The 26,807-nt window shown below is 34.6% G+C and overlaps 1 protein-coding gene across 1 annotated transcript in view; it reads right to left on the reverse strand.

Annotated features, from left to right (window-relative positions):
* Window positions 1-26,807, reverse strand: part of Dcc (DCC netrin 1 receptor) — a 1,060,049-nt gene that overhangs the window by 547,915 nt on the left and 485,327 nt on the right. Inside the window, exon 3 of the mRNA XM_076836991.2 lies at window positions 19,002-19,286. Within this exon, the coding sequence (XP_076693106.2) occupies window positions 19,002-19,286 (285 nt within the window). The remainder of the gene's footprint in view (window positions 1-19,001; window positions 19,287-26,807) is intronic.

Here is a 26,807-nt window from a genome sequence, read left to right on the forward strand (position 1 = left end):
AATGTCTGGTTGTATCTTAACCTTTTATTTATATTTAATTTTTAAATATTTCAAATAGTGAGATTGTCCCTAGATCTGTGCCCCTGGGTGAAGCAGTGCTTGCACCCTTCTATTCATCTCACATATTTACTTGTTCTATGAATGCAGCATTACTAGTGTTGTCTGGCAGGAAATTGAAACAGTGTCTGTACAACCTAAGAGCTCATGTTATTCAACCTGAGAACTCAAGTGATTCAAAGCCATTAAGATATCAACAGATGGAATATGCAAAAAAAAATACAGTCTTAAGCACAGGGTTAAGCTCCATCAGAGTGAAGAACTTCCCTTCCCTCCATTATAGAAGCCCAGTCCTCCTGCCTAGGGCATACCAGTCTTCAAAGTTAGGTGGACTTGGAGGAGACTGTCCCACCTAAGCCAAACTTTCTGACATGACCTGCTGACCAAATTTCAATCCCTCTGAATTGATGTGTTTAAGATAAGATGCTGAGTTTCCACGTTTCCACTAAAATCCACATCTCTCTAGGAGATTTAATTAAGACTATTTTCAATTTAATGCATTTAGTGGAATTAGCCTTTCATTTGTCATGACACAAAATCAAAGGAAAATCCCGATGCAAAGAAAATGAGGCAATGAAGTCTTCAAAACTAAGATTGTGCTGAATGAAGAATGGCTGAGGGAGATTAGATGCAACTGTATCACAGCATAGGCTACTGCAGGTGAGGGAGGAACTGAGGTGGGAAGGAAGCTGGGACATGTTTTAACATTGTTATTAATTTCCGTTTGTCAGATCCAACTCCACAGGGTAATATAAGAATTGCAATTCTCAAATTAATAATTGGGATTATACTTGTCATCTATTTTGTGTGCAGAGAAAAAAAGTAAATTCACACTTTCTCAGTCTTGCCACATCTGTTTCTAGTTGTTCCAGCAACAAAAAATAAATAATCTTCACAATGAAAATATTGAAGGCATTTTCCAAATGTGTTTATCATCATTAAACCAATATTGTAGAAAAATGCCTCAAAACCTTTGCTAGTTGCTAGTGGCATGTTTTACTTCCTTTCTCTAAAATGACTTTTCAAATTAAATAAATATGCTTCCAAAGATAATAATGCTTACAAAAAAATTTCTGAAATGGACAAGTTCCCAAAATGTGTATATACAACTCAGTATCTTTGTTACAGAGGACCATTTATTCAAATTCTTTACTTTCACCACCTGCTCCTCAGCAGACATGTGTCCTCCACATACATCACAAATGCTGCTCTACAATACCTTGGAAAACATCAAGTAAGATCTACTAAGTGTAATATTTTAGCTAAAAGAAAATTTACCAGGGACAGGTAAAATGACAGGTAATTTATTTACCTGTGGAAGAGCCAATATTTCAACTCAAACGACTATACTTCATCAGAAAACAAAATCATGTAAAACAAAATGATTCAATTTTAGAATATTTTTAAAAATTGTTTTCATTTGACAAAAAATTGAACAGATAGTGAACAGAGTTTCTATATACTGGATCACATCCCATGTCACTCAGTTTCCCCTATTATAAACATCTTACATTGTTGTTACAATTGTTACAATTAATGAACCAATATTGACATACTATTATTAACTAATGTCCCCATTTTACATTAAGACTATCTGTATCTTGTATAGATTTTGACAAATGCATGTTAAGTATCCAACATTACAGTATTATGTAGAATAGTTTGAATACCCTAAAAATATAAACTTTACTTATTCATGCCTCTGCCACAATTCCTTCTTCCATTCATATGTCTTTTCCAGAATGTTCTATCATTGAAATCACACAATATGCTACTTTTCAGATGGAATTTTATTACACTTAGCAATATGCATTTAATATTTTTGTGACTTGACAGCTCATTAATTTGTATTGTTGGATAATACTCTATTGCATAGATGTATCATAATTTGTTTATGTATTTATTCACCTTATTGAAGGACACTGGCTATTTTCAGTGTTTTTAACAAACTGCCATAAATATTCACATATAGAAAATTTTCAATTCTATTGCATCAATATATACATTGGAATAGAATTACTAAACTGTATTGTAAAGTATTGTAAATCTATGTTTAGCTTTGTAAGAAACTGCCAAGATGTCTTCCAAAGTGGTTGTGCAATATATCACTCCCAGCATCAAGGAATGAGAGTGCCTGGCACCCATATCCTCAGCAACATTTGGTATGGTCATATTTTTAATATGTGCATTTTAATGGGTGTGCAATAATACCTTACATACTGCTGGTCACATTTAATATGCTATTCTTGGCATTTGTAAGCCTTTGGTGAAGTGTCCAAATATCTTTCCTATTTTTTTTTTAATGGTTGGTTTGTTTTCATACCATTGAGTTTCCAGAGTTCTGTATGTATTTTGTATATAAGTCCTTTATCATACTATACAATATTTTCTCTGTCTGTGGGTGGCTGTTTTTCATTCTCTTAGCGCTGACTTTTAAACAGTAGAAAATTTTAATTTTAAGAAAGTCTAACTTGTTTTTTTACATCCATGCATTTTTTTTTTTTTAGGTATTCTACCTGAAAGTTCATGACCATATCTGAGGTCACCTTGATTTCCTATGTTATCTTCTAGAAATATTAATCTTGTGGTTTACATTTAGATCATCATATCCATCTGAGATAATCTTTATGAAAGATGGAAGATATATGTCTAGATGTTTTTGATAGTTATGTCCAATTGTCCTTCTCCATGTACTTGATTTTGCTCCTTGGTCAAAAAACTTTTGATGGGGCCTGTGTAACTATATTTCTGAGAGCTCCATTCTGTTCCATTGACCCATCTGTCCATTCTTTTGCAAATTCTATACTGACTTGTCTATTGTAAGTCCTGAAGTCAGGTCCTACCCATCCCGTGACTCTAGTCTTCTTCCTCACGTTTGTGTTCACTATTCTGGGTATCTCCACATAAATTCAGAATGAGTTTGTTGAAATCTACAAAACAAATTGCTGGAATTGTTGTCCTTATATTAAAATATCTTGATATCACAGGGCTCCTGTTGTCTCAAAGCATCCTTCCGCTATTACATTTAAAATCAAATAATATATTCCAGAGTAAGCCAATACCGACCTGGCCCATTTCAGTTGCTTGTTATCTATGTCTTCATATGCACTGGAGTTTGGGAGTCTGATCATGTATATGCAAATTTCAGTGTTTGGTAGGGGATTTTGGTTTCGTATCCCCAAATATATTTCTCTATATCTCATCTAATAGATTCTAGTATTAAGAAAGTTCCCAAAAGAGCTAAAAGAAAATAGTTCAGGGGCTGGGGATGTGGCTCAAGCGGTAGCGTGCTTGCCTGGCATGCGTACGGCCCAGGTTCAATCCTCATCACCACATACAAACAAAGATGTTGTGTCTGCCGAAAACTAAAAAATAAATATTAAAACTCTCTTTCTCTCTCTCTCAAAAAAAAAAAAAAAAAGAAAAAGAAAATAGTTCATATGAAAATAGTATACAGCACAGATTAGCATGACCACAAAATGTCTGAAGTTCCTCCAGTACAGAAGTGAGTGTTCATTTCTCTGTGCTTCAAGTCTGGCCTGGTCCTATGTCTTGCTTTGACAAACAGATTTTGGTGGGAATTATGCTATGTGAGTTGTGGAACCAAGGACTCAAAAGGTCTTTGCTTCTGTGATTGCTCTTTGAGACGAGCATGTTACTGGACCCAAATAAAGAGTGACAGATCACAAAGATTTTAACTGAGGCCACCAGCCAACAGCCATGTCCAACTGCCAGACTCATGAGAGAGGCAATCTTGAATCCTATGTCTCAACCAAATACACATAAATGAGACCTAGTAAAACCAGAAATTGCTGAGGTAAACTGCAGAATTGTCAGAAATTGTTGCTAGGTTAAGATGCTGAATTCTGTAGTAATTTGTTATTCAACAACAAATAACTGAAACATATACATAAAAAATATATACACAAAAACAAAACAAACCCACCCCCCAAATTTAAAATGCCAAGTTAACTATTTTTGCCATTGTTATTTTAGTTTGATTTCAGTTTAATTGCTAGGGTAATCTTGAGTATATACAGAGACAATATTCAACTTGATATCTGCACATTTTTCTCCTTTAAAATACTTTAGAGGACCATTAAAAGTCATACTTATATTTTAAAAACAGGACAATAAAATAGGACAATAAAACACAGGGTTAACTTTTCTGTGATATATTTGTGGGTGGTTTTTATTTTCATCTTTGAATTTTTCTGTATTTTCTAAAGATTTTCAAAAGAACATATATTTTTAGGGTGAACAGTTATTTTCAACTCTAGTGGTACAAAGTGTATAGAAATTATACAAAGGGCCAAAAACATCATAAATGTTAATGACTAAAACTTCAAGCAAATATTTAAGAGCCAATGAAAGCTTTGTCTCTAAGCTCCAAATAGTAGAGAGGAAAAAGTACCTAGGAAGTGTGAACTTTAAATTCTAGCTTTATGACTCTTGTTGATTAAATTGATTTGAATGGAACTAGAATGGAATTAGTAATTACTGATAAAAACAATTTGTTCTCTGGCTGTATAGGCACTAACTATTCCAGTCAAATTGAAGAGAACAGGAAGAATTTCTCCAGTGAACAAGGAGCAAGGTTTAATTACAAGAAAAAATAATGAAAAACAATTTGTAATGTGGCTTCATAAACTGGGTGATAGGTACACACACATTTTACTTTTCTTTTAAACTGTAGATACTGTTCATATACTTTTATATGTGTTTGTGTGTGTGTGTATGGTGTGTGTATGTGTGTGTATATATATATATTTTAACATATTTTAAAATAAAACTGAAAGGAAAATACATGCGTGGATCCTGAAAAATATATCTGTAATCATTTCACCGGCAAACTAGCAAAAATTGACTTCTCTTCTAATATCAAATTTCCATATTAAAAAGTTACAAAGCAGCCTTATCTAATGTAAGCTCATGAAAGTAAACCCCAAAATATTCATTTTTCTAAATTGATTCCAAGTTATCATGATTTACTTGGACTAAAACCCAGTTTAGCTTTTTCCTGTTTGGGAAAAAAAAAAAAAAAAGATGTTAACTTCATTCTTTGAATTGGTTCCTGGGTCACCAGAGTAATAGTACAGTAAATCTCCCTCAGAGTGCAAGAGAGTAACATATAAAGGACGGCCATCATAGTGCTACCTTTCTGGGTCTACAGATTGCCTGCAGGAACAGAACTACCATATGGTGACACCTTGTCTTTGCCTGTTCTTCCCACTCTATCTCCTTTTAACTTGTTTTTCAATGGAAATTTTGGCCTACTTTGCTTAATCTGAGTAGGAGAGGACTGCTCTACAATCTATTAAAAAACAAAGAATAATTATTTAGATAGTGAATCTCAAACTGTTGGGTATTACTGAGGACCCCAGAGGGCTTTTGTTCATGTAGGTCATAGCTCCAAATATTTATCAAAATCAAAATTTATTTTTTAAATGTATACTTATATCTTATCAAAAAATTTTCAAAATATCTATAGTTTTAAAACAAAAATATTAGTGAGGATCATAAGCAGTTCTTTACATGTTTTCTAAGTACATTTATTGAGTGGTTTATTTAAAAATAACTATTATAATGTTACTTTCTTCATTCACAATGGTCTGTATGTGGTTTTCATTGAATTCCATGAAAACAACATGACTTCAAACAGATATGTAGCTGTAAAGAAAGGCATATTTTGACAGCCTTTTCAGATAATTGTAGATATTATCCTTTAACACCATACCAAATTTCAACAAGCAGTTTCTTGCAAGTTGGTTGCAATGTGGAATCTGACATAATATCAGTAAACGTTTTGTGGTGCTATAAAAATCCATTGCTCTATCTTGTACTTTGGATGGATCTTTTACCCATGCATGATTTTATCACATCAATCAATGGTCATTTTGAACAGCACACTGCATTAGACAGGTCTTCCAAATGTTGACACATATCATCACAGAGTATCAAAAAATCTCATTGGTCACTATCACCGCCAACCCAATAGAAATGACTTTTAATGCTGGGAAGCTGTCAGGGTCCCAGTGACAGATACAAAGTTTTCTAAATTTCGAATTTTAGCTTTAAAACATGGATTTCATCCTTGGCAGCAAATAATATTTTCCTTAAAGTGACCGGTTCACTTTGTTCATTTGTGAGAAAATATCTAACAAGCACCCAAGTCTGAATAGCTACAGTGTTTCTTTTGTTGTCCTTTTAAGTAAAAAAATATATTTTTTTTTTCATGAGGAAAATAAAATGCTAGAGAGTTTGGTTTGAAATTCAGATGATCGCAAAAGTGTTTACTGTGCAAAACTCTTTGTACTTGGATTTCCTTCATGCGTATTTCTCATTTTAGCATGCAGCATATTAAAAAAGATGTGCACTTAACATCAAGATTCAATAAAATTAGTAGCCTGTACTGCTTCATCAAGGACATGCAGGTGGCATGGTGAAATGTACAGCAGATACAGAAGCATGAGTGTTAAAGTAGGTTTGACCCCCAGGTCCCCTCAAAAGCAACATGAAGATCCAGTGGCCATACTGATGCACAGGGTCTCAAACAACTCATTACCCTTCGTGCTCACCATAGGAATAATTTTGCATCTTTCAAGTAAATGTGTATAATTATATTTATGTTCCTCCCCCTCCTTCCTAGCATTTTCCCTTTTCCTTCTGCCTCCTCTCTCCTATTATTATTTTCATTTTCATTTGGGAAGATAGTGCAACAATTATATATGTCCACTTCTTGTGTTTCAGCAAGTGTTTAGTAAGTCAGTGAGCCCTTTTGATCATTCTAATGTGGCACATTGGTCTACACTTAACACAGGCAAAAATAAAAACTATCTTTACGGCTGACACCCTAAAGAAGCATAAGAAAAGCATATTCATAAAAGTAGAGAGAATATTTTATGTTTAAAGGCATTTAAAAAACTTCTTAACATTAAAAAGTATTTTAACATTCTTTTACTATTAAACATTCGAGTGAGTCTATAGGGCCAGGTAAAAACTAGGTTTCACTTTCCACATTCACAGGTTTTCCTAAATGCCTCAGGTGGACATAGATTTCGCCTGCCTTCGTGGCAGATGACTACCCATGGAAGTCATCCTGAGACCCTATTAGAGTGAGAGGAAACTCATAATTATCATAGGACGTGGGTGTACTCGTGACCACCCCAGGGAAACTGAAATGCCCGCTCACCCTGTGATGACAATTTTCCTTTGATGGGGCCATTTTTCAAAATTATTATTTAGGAACCTCAACGTTAAATTTACAGTGCTGAATCTAAAGAATAACTGAGGCATACAGAAATTAAATTATGGACTGCTACCATATGTGTCAGCAAGAAAAAATAATGTCACTTTTCACAGTTTAATAACTTATCCTCAAAATAACCAGAAGTGGCTTTTAATTTTTATGCTTTCTGAGTTAAAAAAAAAAAAAAGTTTTTTTTCCTGGTTGCACTCCTTGGAATTCTTTATTAAGTCCTTGACTCAATGGAATTTCCCATTGGAAATGAAAGGGCACTGTTCTCTTTGATTGCTTCCTATGCATAAGAATTACAAATTAATTTAACTAGCTTTCTCTGCCAGCACCCTCAATTTAAGCTAACCTAGGACTCACCTACGGACTCCTGAGTTATCCTCCTTCTAGTTCTGTTCTAACAGGTACCATGAGTCTTCAAATACCAGCAGGCACCTTCTAGAATATGTGCTCCCAGTGAAAATTTCCAAGATACTCCTTACTTTGTGTTTAGAATTCTGTGTGTGTGTGTGCACATGCATGGGGCGGGCGTGGGGGGGGTGGGGTTGTTTTGAAAAACCAGTCTAATCCAGACTGATCACAGGAACTGGATTTTATTTAATAAAAAATGATAAGCTCCATCTGGCTGTAAGCCAAGCATCTTTGAACACAGAGGGAGAAGAGAGCCATTTTTCAGGAGCTATTATTTATCACTCTATGATTCTATTATTTCCCTTCCTCATTTACACCAATTCAGTACTAAAAATGACATTCCCTCTCTGCAAATATTCCTACATCTGTTCATATTTCCTCTTTCTTTTTCCATGTACACACACATACTGCTATTTGTAGTTAGAATTTGAAGGAAGAAGGGAGAGCATCTATTCTTATCACCAGCGTATGGCTCTAACCCTTCTGTCTCACAGGCAAATTTTGGTCTAACAGTTCCATTTTCTAGCAGGTCTGAAGGAAGTGATTTTTCATTTTTAGAATAATTTGAATTTTTTTTTTTTTTTTTTTTTTGCAGCTGACAGTAGAATCCCAGAAAACAAATGTTGCCATTACGATATGTCAAAGTTGTTTTGGGGAACTAAAAAAACTTCATAATTGATACACATGCATAAAGAAACACTTAAAACTTTCCAGAAAAGTAATGGGTTTTTGATTCTAGCTCTTGTTTTTGATAACGAACCAAAAGTATTTGGATTATTTCCTCTTTACTTAAGGTTGGATCAATAAAGGTGTGCCCATACCATGTCTACATATGTTTTCTTTATGCCTATGGAATAATTTGATGTCAAACAACACCAGAGGAGAAACCAAGGTTTTCTGTTTTTTTCACTATTTTCTTCCAACACCTGCATTTGCAGGTTATAGATCTGACATCTGTATAACCTTGGGGAAAGCTCCTAGTTTGTGTGTGAATCAGGGAAGGTTGCCTGATCTACTATCTACTCACCCAAGGCCGCTAAATGTCATATTCCTCGTAAATCCAGAACTGATGGTATCCTGGACCCAACAGACTTCCAGGAAGAGAAAGGCTCTCTTCTTACCAAGAAATATCCGTTTCTCTATGGGGAACATAATCTCAACTACATTAACTTTGCTTTTGACCTTTTGGGAAATAGTAACCTTTCAGGGAATGGTAGCTATTAGGGGATAATAAAATCAATACCTTACACTACTTAAGGTCAAGGGTGAAGGTAGAAAAAAATCGTGGATTTGGTGATGGGAAGTTCACGGGTAACATTAGAATTATAGGCACAGCAAAAAATATATAAGTATATGATCGATCTCTTAAACTAGGAATCCTGAACCTTATTGATGATCCCCCAAAGCACCAGGGGCCAAATAATTATTTTTTAACAATGTTCAAAAATCAAACAGATTTTCTATCCATAGTAAATTCATTTTATCTTACTAAGACATTAGATTTTGTTGCATCCAATAGAATCTGATCAACTCCAAGTAAAACAATGGTCACCCAACAGTGGTTAAAAGACCTGCCCCACTGTGACAAATTTGAAATAACATGATAGTCCATTAACTCTGGAGCAGGGCCAGCCCAGGTTCCTACAGAGGACAGGCTAAAGCGATCATCTGTCAGTGAGGAGCACATAATGACACAGATCTTGGTCAGATGTATATAATAAAGGGTATTGTATCTTTTTTTATATACTTTTTGTGACAATATAAATCAACTTAAAACTAAATTGTTATTCATTTAAAACTAGGACAACCCCTGGATGGATTATTTTGAGATTGACTTTTCATCAGTAGTTATTGCTTCACCACATGGTCTTCTGGGTATTAGTAACCAGAGTTTTTCTGACAAACTTGAATTCTTGAATAGTGGGATTATAAAGGCAAAGTTGGGGCTGAATGTAGAATGAAATAACACATTATATCCTTGTTAGTGGAAAGATCTAAAAAGCCTGACTGAGTCCAACCCTCTTCCCTTAACAGGAAAGGAGATTAAGGATTTTAGAGGATTCAGTAAATTGCTAATGGCTGCTGAATATCAAATGCTAGAAGCTTATTTAACTTTGGACTCCCATTCCTTAGGTAGTATCCCTAGCACTGTATCTTACTGCAGAAAAAACAATATTGGTGGAAACACAAGGGTGAAAACCATGTAGCAATGGGTTGTTAGAGAGGAAATAATGGCAGAGAAGTCTGGTTCCTCTTAGATATGAAAAGGAAATGCAAAACTAGACAGAGTGTGGATAAGTAACTGTCAGTTGACAAAGCACACTCAGATACCCAGAGTCAAAATCAGGTAATGTATTAATAGGTAAATAATATTGACATGAGAAAAAATTTTCTGAAGACTAAATAAGTTCTAAAATGCCAAGTAAGTATAATACCTAAGATTTCAAAATTCTAGGAATTGTACTTGGCCTACCAAATTTAACCTTTGAAACCACCCTATGAAATATATGGCACTCCAAATAAAGAGAGAATTTGGCTCAAGTAACTTGTTCTAAACTGTACAACTAGTAAGTGATGAAAACAAGATCAGTACTTAATTAGTTTGGTGTTGGGCCTCATGCTTTTAATCATTTATTATAATAATAAATCAAAATGGGAACTTGAAATACTCATTAATTGAATGATATTTACTCAATATGAGCAGGATATATGGAAATGGATTATAGGTAGTAGACAGACCCTTTCATGTAATCTAGATTAAATCTGATAAAATATCTAGAAAAACTGTACTTTACATGGTTTAAATATAATATAATCACATACTCCCTTTTCTAAGTATATATAAGAAAGGAACAGAGATTAACCTTAAATTTATGAAAGGCTAAGTTTATTAAAAACTGTCTTTTAAAAAAGCAAACTGTAAAAAAAAGAAAACTATAGAAAAATCCTTCAAAGTAGTGAAAAATATGAAAAATGAGACATTAAAATGTAATACATTAATCTGCTTTGTTTTTCATTTTTGTTTGTGTTTTTCTGTGTATATTTGCCAGGGTATCTGTTGTTCCAAAATGTTCAAAAACTGTCAACCATCAATAAAGTTAATTGAATCCACTTTCAATTCCTAGAGATAGCACTCAAGGTTCTCCATATTGTGAGTTCAACTTCTTACTCCACATTTATCATGTGCTATGATCACACTACAGCTATCATTTATGATCTAGAAGTGTAACTCTCTAGAAAGAAATTTTTCACATACAATTGATTCATTCCTTAACCATGTTCATTTGCAACTAGGTATGTTTCCCTGAATTGACCCTTTCCTGTCCAATGTTAGTTGTAGGGCACGTGAATTAAATACCTGGCTTGAAGGTCAACTTTAAAAGCAGATAATGTTGGAGTCCAGTGTGGTGATGCACATCTGTAATCCCAGTTACTGGGGATGCTGATGCAGGAGGATTGCAAGTTTAAGGCCAGTATAGGCAATTTAGTAAGACTCCATCTTAAAATTTAACAAATAAATAAAATGGGCTCAATATGTAGCTCAATTATAGAGTGCTTGCCTAGCATGTATAAGGCCCTAGGTTCAATCCCCAGAAGGACAATAAATAAGTTAGTAAACTAAATAAATACAAAGAAGACAGTGTGTCCCCTAGAGGTCATTACTTTGTATAAACTATAAAAATTGATTGTAACAATGGTATAGACAACTCTATTTGTTGTACTGTTCTTTACTTTGTAGATAATGATATTTTTTCTTTTTTAAAAACTAAAATTTTGTAGCAACCCTGGGTCTACTAATTCTGTCAGCATCATTTTTCTAACAGTATGGACTCACTTCATGTCTCTGTAACATTTTGATAATTCTTAAATAATAATGAAAAGGCTTTAATTATTGTATCTGGCATGATGGTACTATTGTAACTCTTTTGGATGCCATGAACAATGCCCATAAGACAGCAAGCTTAACTAATATATGCTGTGTGTTCTTAAGTGCTCCTCTAACTGGCCCATCCCCCTTCTCTCCCTCCCTTCCATCCTTCCTATTCCCTGAGAAATAACCATGTCAAAATTAGGCCAATTATGTATAACCATACAACAGCTTCTAAGTGTTCATATGAAAGGAAGAATTGCACATCTCTCACCTTAAATCAAAACTAGAAATGATTAAGCTTAGAAAGGAAGGTGTATCCAAAGCTGAGATGGGCTGAAAATAAGGCTTCTTATGCCAGGCAACCAAGTTGTGGATGCAAAGAAAAAGTTATTGAAGGAAATTAAATATGTGATACCAGTGAACACAGCAATGATAAAATCACAAAACAGCCTTACTGAGGACCTGGAGAAAGTTCCATCATTCTGACTAGAAAACTAAAAACAGCCATAACATTCATTGAAGACAAATCCCAATCCAGAGTAAGGCCCGGATTCTCTTCAATTTTATGAAGACTGAGAGATGGGGTGGAGGTGGGTATCATGGAAGAAAAGTTTGAGGTCAGAAAAGTTTGAGGTCAGAAAAGTTTGGTTCATGAGGTTTAAGGAAAGAACTGGCTCCATAATATGAAAGTTCAAGTTATAACTGCAAGTGTTAATTCAGAAGCTGAGTATGGTACTCAGAAGTCCGGCACAAACAACTGCAGAAGGTGGCTGCACTATACAACAGGTGACACAAGCTTTCTTTGAAAGAGTATGCCATCTAGAACTTTCATAGCTAGAGGGGAGAAGTCAGTGCTGAGCTTCAAACTTTCAAAGGTTAAGCTGACTCTCATTAGGTATTAATGTAGCTGGTGATTTAAGTTAAAATCAATGTTCATTTGTCTTTCTGAAAATCTTAGTACCCTTTGAAAATAATAAAGAATCTACTATGCCTTTGTTGTGTACATGGAAAAACAAAGACTGGATGACACCAATTCTATTCAATTCGATTCTCCGAACTCTAGCCAGAGCAACCAGGCAAGAGAAGGAAATTAAAGAAATGAAAATAGGAAAAGAAAAAGTCAAACTATCTTTGTTTGAAGATAAATCTCTGGGTATATCTTCTACATCTATTCCCCGTCCCCAAAAAAGCCAGAAAAATTCTAGAGCTAGTAAGGGAATTCATCAAAATAGCAAGATATAAGATTAACATTCATAATTCAAATCTTTCCTCTACTCCAACAATGATTCTGCTGAGAAGGAAATCTATTCCATTCATAATAACCTCAAAAAACAAAAACATATTTGGAAATTAATCTAACCAAAAACGTAAAAATTTTCTATGCTGAAAATTACAGAACACTGAAGAAAGAAATTTAACAAGAGATTAGAAGATGGAAGGATCTTCCCTGTTCTTGGAGATGCAGAGTTAGTGTTATTAAAATGGCCACATTACCAAAAGCAATATATAAATTCAATACAATCCCCATCAAAATAGCAATGACATTCTTCACAGAAGTTTAAAAACAACCTAAAATTCATTTGGAAGAATAAGATCCAGAATAACCTAAGTATTTTTGAGCAAGAATAGCAATGCAGGAAGCATCACAGTACCTGATCTGAAGAGTTAATAGTAACGAAATAGTAACAAAACCAGCATGGTGTTGGCATGAAAACGAAGAGTAAAACTAATAGAACAGAGGACACAAAGACAAATCTACATACTTATTTACAGTCATCTGATACTTGACAAAGGTATCAAAACTATATGTTGGAGAAAAAAATAGCCTTTTTAACAAATGGTGCAGGGAGAACTGGATATCCATATGTAAAAGAAGGAAACTAGATACCTCTCCTTCAAACTGCACAAAGTCAAATCAAAAACAATCAAAGACTTGAGAATTAGAATAGAAATTTTACAACTGCTAGAATAAAATGTAGGATCAAACTCTATCATATGGGTAGGTGTAAGAAGTGACTTCCTTAATAGAACTCCCAAAGCTCAACATATAAAACCAAGAATCATTAAGTCAGGTGCCATCAAATTAAAAAGGGTCTGCATAGCAAAGGAAATGATTATGAGCATGAAGAGAGAACCTACAGAATGGAAGAAAATGTTTGCCAGTCTGCTGCTCAGAGCATTAACAGCCAAGATATATAAAGAACTTAAAAAACTTCTCTCTCTCTCTCTCTCTCTCTCACACACACACACACACACACACACACACACACACACAATATGATCCAATCAAAAAATGGGCAAAAGAACAGACATTTTTCAAAAGAAGAAACACAAATAGTCAACAAATAAATGAAAACAAAGTTCAACATTTCTAGCCATCAGAAAAATGCAAATCAAAACTATGTTTCAAGCCAATCAGAATGGCAATTCTCAATACAAATAATAATGAATTCAGATGAGGATGTGAGGAAAAGGTTATAGTCATACATTATTGGTGGAACTGCAAATGAGTACAACCACTTTGGAAAATAGTACAGAGATTCCTCAAAAGACTACGAATTAAACTACCATCTGACCCAGCTATCCCACTCCTTGGTATTTATCCAAAATAACCAAAATAAGCATACTATAGGAATACGGCCACTTTAATGTTTATGGCAGCACAATTCACAAAGGCTAAGTAATAGAATCAGACGAGATGCCCATCAACAGATGAATTGATTAAGAAAATGTGGTATATATGCACACTGGAGTTTTACTCAGCCATAAAGAAGAATTAAATTATGGCATTTTCTGGTAAATGGATGGAACTGGAGAACATCATGGTAAGTGAATTAAACCAGACTCAGAAAGTCAGAGGTTGGATATTTTCTCTTGTATATGGAAGTTAGAGCAAAACAAGAAAAAGAAGAGGATCAGAATGTCATAAGGATATAGGAAAAATCAGTGAAGTGGAAGAAGGAGATTGAGAGAGAGGCAAAAGGGATGAGAAAGTAGAGAAAAAGTGGAATAAAATTAACAGAATTATATTATGTGCATATATAAATGTGCCACAGGGAATTTTACCTTTATGTGTGTGTAGAAAGCTCCAGTCAAGAATGAATAGATGAATGAGCAAGGGAAGGATCAGTGCAGTGGAGGGCTGGGTGCGGGTGAGGAGTGAAATGGTATAGGTCAGATTCAATGCATGTATGATTATAGGGGAATGGACCCAGCCACTATGTATAAATATAATTCTCTAACTAATACAAGGGACCGAGTGACTGCACGATAATCTAAAACATGGTTTACTGAATATTTGAGGTCCACCATTAAGGACTACCACCCAGGTGGGGGACTTCCTTACAAATATTAAAATATCATTGCTTATTGACAATACACCTGGTGACCCAAGAGTTCTGATTGAGAGGTATAATGAGATTAATTGTGTTTTCATGACAGCTAACACAACACACAATCTGCAATCCATGGAGCCAGGAGCAATTTCTCCTTCTATTGTTATTAATTAAAATACATTTCATAAGGCCACAGCTAGCAAAGAGAGTAAGACATTTTTTGATGATCTGGAAAAAATAATTTGAAAACCTTCTGGTAAGAATTCATCATTCTATATAGCATTGAGACTATTCATGACTCATGAAAGAAAGTGAGAATATCAACATAACTCAATCTGAGAAGAAGTTAATTACAGCTTTTGTGGATTATTCTAAGGGGTTCAACATTTCCCTGGAAATGGGGAATGGGGTGGAAATAGTAAGGAGTGGAAATAGTATGGAAACTAGAATTAGAAGTCATACTTAGAAATGTGCCTGAACTGCCATAGCGTCGCAATACAACTTCTATGGATGGGGAATTGCTTCTTGTGGCTTAACAAAGAAAATGGTGTCTCGTGGTGATGGATATCACCCCTGGGAAGATGCTGTGAACATTGTTAAAATTACTACCAAGGATTTAGAATACTACATACATGATTTGATAAAGCAGGGGCAGGATTAGAGGGAATGACTCTGTTTTGAAAGAAGCTGTATTGCATGTGCAATGGTATCAAATAACATTGCCTTCTACAGACAAACTTTAATGAAAGGAACAGTCAATCAGTATAAGGCCAAGTTCACCACTGTCTTATTTTTAAAAATTGCCATAGCCCCTCCAACCTTCAGCAACTAACTACGGGTCCGGTGAGTCAACAGCTATCAACACTGAGGCAAGATACTCCAAAACAGAAAGATAATGGCTCACTGAAGGTTCAGGTGATCATTGGAATTTTGTAGCAGTATTTATTAGTTAAAATATATACACTGTTTTCTTGGACATCATGCTAGTACACACTTAATAAAATATCCCACTGTTTAAGAATAACTTTTATATGTAGCAGAAATTCAAAACATTATGTAATTTGTTCTATATATTCACTGAAGTAATCTGGAACTGAACCTGCAATATTTCTAAGGTCTGAGTGTAATTAATTTTGAAATATAATATTTAGGGATATAAAAAGCTTAATACAATACTGAGTTGGTGAGAAATTCTTAGTGATGAAAAAAAGTATGAAACTATTTGTTTTAAGATTAAAAACAGAATTTTACTTTTAAATAAGATACGTTCTTGAGGTCTCTATTAATATTTATTTCAACAAAATAAATACCATAGAGAAAAATCATTCAAAATATATTTTAGTCCAGTTCATTCCATTAAAAGTCACTGCCGTGAGTTATACAGATATTTAGTTCCGATCTATACAGAGTCCAGAGTCATCTAATTGTAGTTAAACAAATGAACAATAGATTGAATTACCAACTAAGCAATTCAATTAGGCTATTAAGAAAACTGAAATAAGAATTCCAGTGTATGGGGCAGTTATTTTAGTCAACCTAGTGCCCAAAGCAGATTTATAATTCTGCAATTCAATCTGCTGCTGGGCATTCAGATGTGATGAACCATGAATAAAGTGAACTTGACAACCACAATGGCTGTTCCAATCCATCATATATTCCCCAACACATACAGTAAGACACTTGAAAACATCTCAATGCTTAGTGTGCTGTTATTGCTATTTTTTCAAAATCCATTACAATCTTTACTTCTAATTTACTCTATTAAAAACGGGTGAGTCCTTATAAATGAAATAATTTCATCAGTCAATATGATATTTTAAGTGAATATAAATTTTTTGAGGGTTGGCCATTCTGGTGTCACTTTTAATGCTTTTATGTCATGTTATTAATATGATGGGTTTCTATTTAAGTAACCCCATCTTTCCAATTTTGTAGGGGTTAGAACATAGGATGGATAATATGTGTATATAATCTAGTACTGCTTTAAATTGGTGCCTGTAGAAAGTGGAAATTTATTCAGAAAATATTAACATGAATTTTAAAATGAGAGATTCATGGAGTAGAGCAGCAGATCAGGCGGAGGGAGGTGGGAGGGAAAGGAAAGGTGCTGGGGAATGAGGCTGCTTAAATTGCATTATGTGCATGTTCACATATGGCCTAATGAACCCCACCCACTATTATGTGTAATTATTATGCAGCAATAAAAATGAATTTTAAAAGAAATATTTTTAAATTGAGAGAACCATAATAAGCAACTGAGAAAAGCTAGGCTTGAGCATTCAATCCTTCATCCTCTCACTGAGTCTTGTACTTATTGTGGATCTATGTGTAGATCAGCTCTGAGCCAACTTACTAAACTTTAGGACAAAGATCAAGCACATTAGGTGGTCACTGGTATTCAAAACAGGGCATAGGATATGTGTAATAAGTATGACAATAATGTGCATGTGTATTGCCTCTGCCCATGATTCTTTGAAGGTTATATTCGAATTCACAGAACTTAGACAATAATTCTCATTAGATGTTACTTTTTAAAAATAATTTAGTTTCCATTTATGGAAGAAATACCTATCTGCCTCAGCATACACTAACACTTTCCTGTTTTTAGCCAGATTACCAACACGGCTTTAAATAAATCTCCATGGATTACAATTCGAATGTGTTTTAAAAAGTGAACAAATAAAAGTAAATGGCGATTGGATGATTATGCCTCTGCGTCTTTCAAAATCCATTTAAAATTGAATATTTGATTAGTCCACCTAGATTCCTTAATACCACTGGAAAACAGACCCCTCTAGCATACTAACATAATCAAACATATTCTTTCCAGTTTTCTATGAGGCTTATCTTGGCTTCCCATCTGATTGACTCAACAGATGCATTATTAAGGATATAAGAATATAAGCATTTAAAACTTTTGTGAATGTAATGGATGCCTAAATAGCTATGTGCATGTGTTCAGAATAAATGCTACATTTGCATCAGTCACTGAAGGTAGATGGAATATAATCATCATACCAATAGTTACCAACACATTTAAGTCAATATCTTTGTAACTAATGGAGGATAGAACGTATAAAAAAGTTAGAAGTTTTAAAAATATCCTTATTTAAAGCACTATGAGGAAACTTCCAATTTACTACTTTGCTTTAAAAATGACTTTCTCTCTGCATAACTGAAATACCTGTGATAAGAACACACAGAGAGAGGAGCCAACATCTAGGTGCTTTGATGAGCAGTTCATCCCAATTACTCAAGTGTGTGCCTGTTTGTGATTCACATGAGTGAGACTACCCAAGCCTTAGCAGTGGGAATAAATGAGAAAGTAGATATGACATAGACATGTGAGAGCAGCAGTCACTGAAAGGAAGAGAACTTAGCATTCATTCCAACCTCTGATCATTTAGGAGAAGATAACGAGGTCAGTCAAAAATTAACTGGAGAAGAGAACGAAAAAAGAAGAGATACAAGGAAATAACGTTCCCTATCACAGTATGAATCACACTTTGTGGGGATCATTTCTATGTCTGTGTTCACCCAGAACCTCAATGGGCCAGGCTCTGTGTCAGTCTTATTCACTGCTATCTCCCTGGTGCTTCACACAATGCTTCTCAGGAATGAGTGTGTAAATGAATGGGTAGATGATTGTTCAATATCAATTTAGGGATGATTCTTAGTCTCACTAATCCTGTCTTTCATCTTTTGGAAATGAGGATAGTAACGGTCTCTCATTCTGTTATCAGAGAAAAATGAAACAATACACAAGAAATGCTCAGGAATGAGCTCTACACAAAGCAGTGTGCACTAAATATTAACAGGATGGGTAAATGAAAGAATGAATGAAACCAAAGTATAAACCTGGTTTTCCAGAAATTTCAACAAGACATGGAAAAATGATAACAGCTTTTGTTATACCCTCATCGAGTGTCTCTGTGAGAAAAAAGAAATCATAAACTACAAACCCAATGCACACTACAGAATATAAAGCAATCACAAGATATTTGAAGGAAAATCTGTTGTTTGACCTATTCCAGAGGATACATTCTGAAGGGAACAAAGAGCACTGAAATACCTGATAAAATCCTGACTTCTGCTTCATTTCCTGTTCTTGAGCTGGCTGGATTCCGGGCTGTGCATCGATAGATTCCAATGTCCCCTGGTTGAAGTCTGCTGATTTGCAATGCTCCAGAGGGCAAGACCACCACCCTGGAGTCTCCCGGCATTGGAGTGAGGTCTTGTTGATTTTTCTGCCAGTGTATGGTTGGCATGGGCTCCCCAATGACTTCACACTTGAGGAGCACTGTGTCTCCCATGAACGCAGTGACAGATTCTGTCTGGGAAAGGAATCTCAGAGGTCCTAAGGGCAAAACAAAGAAGAAAGGATAAATCTTTCTGATGAGGCACAATAATCATCAATAAAAATAATAGCACTTTGCATTTTTATGAAAATTATATCTTATAATGGATCTTCTCATATCCTATCTATCTCATTTGCTCCTCAGACATTACCGCATCAGGTGTCGGATGCTGCAGGTAGGTTCCATGGCTAAAAAATTGTGAAGATGTTTTCACTTATCTCTACTTGCTTGTTTTTTATTATTTTTTGAAAAATACACAGAGAAAGTTAAAATCATTTTAATTTTACCCATAAGGAAATTGAGGCTCAGAGAAATAAATTTCAACACACTAGTTATTGTATGGCAATCCTACAAACAGGACCTTGTTCTGAATCCTGTACTATGCTCTTCTAGTTACCCAACTTTGAACAAAGTGCTGTGAAGTCATGGGAATTCATGAAGGACTAGTCATACAGCATAACCTATGGAAGTTTCAAGAAGGATGTGTAATATTAACTGCCAATTATAAGAACAGAGAACAATTGTTTATGTGTACACTGCTTAAGATAAATAATCACCAGTATTTGCCAGGTATGGTTACAGTGGATTGAAATTAGAAGAGCATGTTTTTTTTTTTGGTCTGGCTGGGCCCCTACTATTTATGCATCCTTTGGTAACCTGTTTCATTTCTTGAGCTATAAAAATGGAATAATAGCTAACTCACATGACCACTATGATGTTCATATAAAATAATATACGAAAAATGATACATTCTCACAGACAGAAAATGAAGGGAGAAATAGAAAAGAAACTGGTTACTAAGCCTAAGCATGGCAAGAAGCTTTCTCCATCATGTTAGTATACACAAAGGGCAAAAGATATTTTCATCTTACCCTCTTGAACCCCTTTTATGAGCAAGTGGACATTTGTGAACCTACTCCTTTGACCATGAAAACCTTCATTACTTTTTGATGATTGCAACCAAACACATTTACATAAATCATATCATCATTGATAAATCACTGGCAATTATATTTTCTAGAGCTTATGGTACCTGATAATTTTAAATCTATGATTCTTTTTTATTCATCACAGTTATATTTTGATATTTCCAACTTCATTTTAATCTTGCTGGGACTGTTTTCATTGTAAGTACATTTCATAGTATAACTTGATTTCATCCATCAATTTCAAGTTTGTATCAAGTTTTACTAATTACATTTTATGTTATTGTGGTATTTATTTTATAGATTTACTTTAATTATGTCAAAATTTCCCAAGTCTGGGCTTAAATGAGTCAGAAAGTTTTGATTTCTTCTATCAACATTTAGTCGATAACAAACTCTATTGTGTTCCATTTTAACTACTGTTTGTTTGAACTTGGGTCCATTAATTCTCCAAACCTAATTTCCCTATAAACTGATAAAAAATTTTGCTGGGGACAGAAAGACAAACATAAAATGGCCTGGGTCAAACCACATTGTAATTTAATATGAGAAGCAATAAGAAATATTATAGAGAATTTCCTTTCCCTGGGTGAACGTAGAATTTCATGTCTCATGCAGTGATCAGAGTCTTTGAACCATAACTGTATCCAAAAGTATAAAATTACATTAGTATCACATGTGGAATGCTGAAGGCTGCCATCATTATAGCCATACCTGCATAAATCAACTCTAAATCCTGAAGATGCAATATTAAGGTATTTTTTAAGAAGAATGATTGATGCAAGAACGTTAATATTGATACAAATTTTAATGTATCAACTGAAATATAGTCAACATATATATAGGCACTAAATACTGATATGATTCCAAAACAGACTCTGCAATTTGGATCCGCTGAGCTCCCTGGGTCAACAATACAGATACAACTACAGAGGGCGCCAGTCACTTGCCTAACTCCATTCTTTTCTTTGATTATCGGAAGAACTAATCTATACCGTGGCTAGACCTACTGACTAAGAGAAAAACAAAATGAATTTGCTATACCCTGGCTCATCGTTCAAAGTTCAATTTCTAGGTTGTTTGCAGTATATGGTTTAAGTCTGTTCAAAAGAAAAGGAAAACATATATTAATCTACTACTGATATTTAAACAGGGGATGGTTTGCACATACTACACACAGCAAAACTGGAAAAAATAATGGCAGATGTGAGGTTTATGACAGACAACAAATTACAAATTTCTGACTTTTTATTTGATAGTTTTCTTCTTCATCTTCATCCCTGTGAGTTTTTTTAAATTTTGTAGTGAATTAAATAAAATTGAGAAATAATTTTCCCATACCCCAAAAGTTATATATTTTATAAATGTATGGCAGAATAAAATATTTTAGGTATTTTGATAAAGAATAAATATTCATATATATGGTTCTCGACCACAATTGGGTAAATTTAAAACATTTATTTTATATCTGATTATCTGTAGCATTCAAAAATGGACTTTCAAATAAGTTCTAGAGCACAGAATGAAATATAAAGAAGTAGTTCATATGATATTCAACAATCGTCTCCCTATGTAAATTTCATCTGGCTAGAAGAAACATACACAAGGCACGAGATTGAATATTAATATAATTAGACTTAATGGAACTGGCTCTTTCTCTGCATGTTTATTCAATATGCACTCTATGGTGATTTCAGATCTTAATAAACTAGGGTCAGAACTGTATCCTATTTAAAAGCTAACAATGCAATGTGTGCAGTACACAATGCAACTTTCAAAGAGTTGATTATTTGTCATAATGGAAAATTTAAAAAGTGATTTGTAGACTTTCCTTTTTTCCCTCTACAAATGAAACTCTTCACAACAAAAGAAGTAACCTAAGTTTAGAAGACCGTATATGGTTTGAATTAACACTCCCAACACAGGGTTAAATTTTAGCACTGACATATCATGAAGGTGTCACAAACCACCAAGTCTCAAAAGAAGAATTTATAGGCTATCAGCTTAGTGCTGCATTTCATTGCATGAGTATTGACATTTAGTAATGAATATTAGTTTCAATTTAACTCATAAGAATAAAATATATTTAGAAGAGTCATTTAATGCTCTAATGTAATACCAATGATTCTTGTTCTTCATACAGGTATAAATTTAATTAGTTCATAATGAAAAAAGTAGTTTCTGATCAGCAGAGAACTCATCAGAACATGTTGGATCCATTGCAACCAATTTCATACCTCTCTTTACTCACTCAAAGAAAGTTCAAACACTGTCAAAACATCAGTGTTCCTAAATCACCTAAATTTTTGCTTTGCTCAAAACTAACATTCCCCAAATTTTCTGGTATTATCTTATCCTCCCAAGGCTGGGTTTTTATTTAATTATATACCCAGGAATCTAGAACAATGTTCCTTTCAGGGTCATTTTAACTTTTGCAAAATAATTCTCAGATCTATTTAACTTACCCAGACCCTTTTAAACATGGCTTCCTCTGGACTGCACTTCTCACAGTGCTTCCTCTAAAAAGGCACACCCCCATCCCTACCATCTACTTATGAAATCTGCAGTTACTTTCAAGGTATTGAATAAAAAAACAAAAAAAAAAAATCACCATTTTCCTAGCCTTGCTGGAAATTATCTCTTTACCTTTTAAATTTTTATTGTGCTCATAATTTACAGATACTATAACAGAGTCTATAAATAAAAGTCTAAAAAGTGTTTCCATGTTTGTGTTGTCTTCTGCATTTTATTTCCACGGGGTATATCAAATATTTAAGGAAAGAAAACAACATACATAAATATTTGTTGAGAGTCTATGTGACTCTAAATATTTGGCAAAAAAAAAATCACATTTTGAAAATTGGGTTTGAATTCAGACTCTATCACTTCCCAACACACACTGGCACACACCTAGCGCCAGATTACTTGTGGTCATTTTCTCACTTCACCTTTTCTTTAGCTGGATGGCTTTGGGCATTTTGGCACAATTTTATAATATCACTACTCCAAGTCCCTATATAAATTAACTCATTTAATCATGAAGACAATTCTATATTTAATTTTGCAGTATTGGGGATTAAACCCAGGATTTTGCACATGCTGGGCAAATACTATGCCCCTGAATTACACCCCAGGCTCATTCTTTAAGTATTATGATCATCTCTAACTTCTCTATATAACCGGTATGGAAGCAAAACTCTTCCAAATGAGTACACTGTGGTATGATTATCTAACACATATTTAGTGCTGAATTATTATACTTCTTAAAAGACCTTATTTCTTCAATCTAGGTGAAAAATGCCTCACAGAGAATACCTTATATATGTCAAAATTCTCTATTCTAGCTCCCCCAGCAGCAGCTCAGAACTAGGTAAACTGTTTAGTGAATAGAGCAGGCTCTCTGTAATTATAAGTTTCACTTCCATATTCTCAATCAAGTACAGATTGAAAATATTCAGAAAAAAAAATTGTACTGAGAAGGTCCACATGTACTGAGAATGTACAGATTTCTTTCCTTGTCATGATTATTTAAACAATACAGTGTAACAACTATTCACATAGCATTTATACTGTATTAGGTATTAGAAATAATCTAAAGATGGTTTAAAGTATTTGGGAGGATATGTGTAGGTTCCATGCAAATACTATGCCATTTCATAGAAGGGACTTGAACGTTTAGATTTTTTTTTTTTTTAACTGAAGGCATGTCCTGGAGACAATCTCCTGCAGATTCAGAAGGACAACTATAGGCTTCTCTCTACATGGACTTCCTCAACTTCAACCTGAAGCATCACACTGCTAAAAACAGTACATAACCTATTTTGGTGCTCTCAGAGGGCTTCCATCTTGAGAGGTCAAGATTGTTGCGGGGAAGGACGGTAGTCCAAGTTCCTATCCTCACACCTAGCCTGGTCAAGGATGCCACTGCAGTATTAAATCTAGGGACACCTGGACTTGTTGGCAGTATCCCACATGAGTCAACTTGCGGGTTTAGACATTATCTGTTTTTCCATGCGTTAACAAAGTAGGAACCTATTAATGGTGAGCTATAAAAAGAAAATAACATTTTGCTTTACATATGGAAAAATCAGACACATATGGAAGCTCCATTTCATCACCTGCTCTTGAAGTGATAAACACAGACATTTTTAATTCCAATTTTATAAGTAACAAATACATGCTAAAAGTGCCTGGACTTTGGCATCAGAAATTTTATTGATGTCAACAATACAAATTATAGTTATACAGTAAGCATTCAATGTTGTTAGCAAGAGATATAGCCATTATGAGATTACTGTGGAGGAACAGGCTCACCCTGTTTGATTTCTTTAAAGAATTCCTAATTTATTATCTTACACTATTTTAACACTAAAATGATTTATTGTCTTTGTTTCTTTGTTAAATGCTGTTTAAAGTCTATTAAACACAATAATACCAATTTGTTTCTAGAACACTAACCGACTTTTACTCTTTTTTATCCCTTTGGTAACACCATGCTTGAATATCTGGGATTTAACAGCACCCATCCAGCATCAGATTCTCCAGTCCCATAGAGGTCCCCCTGAATCCAAATAAAACCAGTTACTCCTATAATAAGTCTCCTTTGTACCACTTACTTCCATTGTTATTAATTAATGGTGGAATATACTTTATATCCATCTTCCTGGCTAACTGGTAAGTCCTATAAAAGCAGGGTTCAGTTTTACTTTACCCTGGACTATGAACACTTTAGCACAATGCATGACAAATAAGTGGTCATCAAATATTTGTTGAATGGAAAAATATGTCTTATTTTTAGGATAGCCAGTTCAGACAAAATTCCAGCCCCAGCTACTGGGAAGTCTAAGAGAGACAGCAGTAAGTAGGGAGGAATAAAAGGTGAGAGGGAGAAAGCAGTCATTCCTCAGGACAAGTGAATGAGCTGAGGCTAATATTCAGACTCAAGTTTCCCCAACCTTAGAGCCTTTCATTTGAAGAGACTAGGGAATGGGGTCTAGGCCGAATGCATCTATGAAAATGTGACCTAAATCTCGTAAGTTTAAATTGAGAACAGTAGATAGTTTGAATAAAATTTTCCATTCCTCTTTCAATTCAGTGTTCTGAGGAACAAAGTTATCAGAGGTGTAAGGGCCAGCCTCCCTCCACCTGGGACAGCTTGGGCAGTAGCCACCATTCTCCTTCAGACCAATACAAACGTCCTCAGATCCAAGGGATAACCAAAATGTTTGCTGTCACCAAGGCAGGAGAAATGTTAATAGCAAAAACAGCAAACATTTTTCACTTGAGCTTTTCTTTTATGATGCTAAAAAAGAGAGAGGGAGAAAGAGGTAAAAAAAAAAAATCACTATAGCAATGAATGAAAAGCTACAAAATCTGGAGGGACTTCAATAGTGTTAGGCTTTTGGAATTAAAATAAGGAGAACAATAATTTCTCCCCCTGCTTCCAACCATGCATACATGCACCACACAGACTAAGAAAAATCTTCCCATCAGATCTAGGCAGAAAGAAAGTTGGAATATCTTAGACCTGCACTTTCGTTCATTCAATTCTAAATGAATTTGGATTTCAAGCGAAAGTGGAAACAAAGAATTTCTCAGTCCAGGTTTTTGCCAAGACTCACAGTTTCTAGAAAGGCCTCTCCTCCACCCATGCACCCCAGAGTGGGCTTCTTTTCTTCTTTTAAATTCTAATCTGAAAATGGCATATTCTTCTGATTTGCCCTCTAGCCTTGTTGGCAGACTATCAGGATCCACATCTTCTCCTATGGAAGGTCTAATTATTAAGTAATTAAAGTCCATTTAATAAAAAGAGATTTATCAATTGGGGGACAGACCTTGGGGTTGGAAACATGCCTTGATTTTAAATATTCAGCAATGTGCTAATATTCTGCAACTGCCAGAGGAGAACTGCTATAAATGCTTTGTTTGCTCCAAATTAAAGCCTGGAGGTTAAGTCCTTTCGAAGCCAGACTTAGTTTGCCCCTGTTTAATTGCAGAATTAGCTGAAGGGCAGAGAACATTGCAAGCCAAAGAGAAGTTCTCTAGATTGAGTTCTTCTCAAAAAGCAGCCAAAGACAAAAAAAAAAAAAAAAAATTACAGAATTTGTCAGAAGCTCATTTCTGCCTCTATACCCCATGTCCCTCTGGAGGATGTCATTTTCCTTTATTTTTTTACTAATTTTTTTTTGCTTCATTTTTATTGGCAAAATTATAGGTTTCTAGGTGGTTGGCTAAAGAGCACATACTTGAATGTGGACTTCATAATGTGAGTCCAGGAAGTATGCCTCAGGGGTGCCAGTCACATTCACCTAGTGTGTGACCTTGCAAGAAACAACCATGTGGTCAATTAGTTGAAATAGGAGAAATGTGAAGGAAAAGGAAAATAGTGTAGGCAAATTATACATAGTTTATCAGTTGAGCTCTGAAAGTTTAGCAGCACACATTGAACTCATCTCTAAGAGGCCACAAATAGTCAAGATGCAATGTCTTGGAGTCTTTCTTTTGCTCATCTTTGAAGATTTTTCCTACATAACATGCTCTGAACAGCTGGCCCTGTCCCAGATCCTTGAAGCACTTGAAGACTGACTATTCATA

This window comes from Callospermophilus lateralis, chromosome 17, assembly GCF_048772815.1.
Source record: "Callospermophilus lateralis isolate mCalLat2 chromosome 17, mCalLat2.hap1, whole genome shotgun sequence".
Classification (NCBI taxonomy): Eukaryota; Metazoa; Chordata; class Mammalia; order Rodentia; family Sciuridae; genus Callospermophilus; species Callospermophilus lateralis.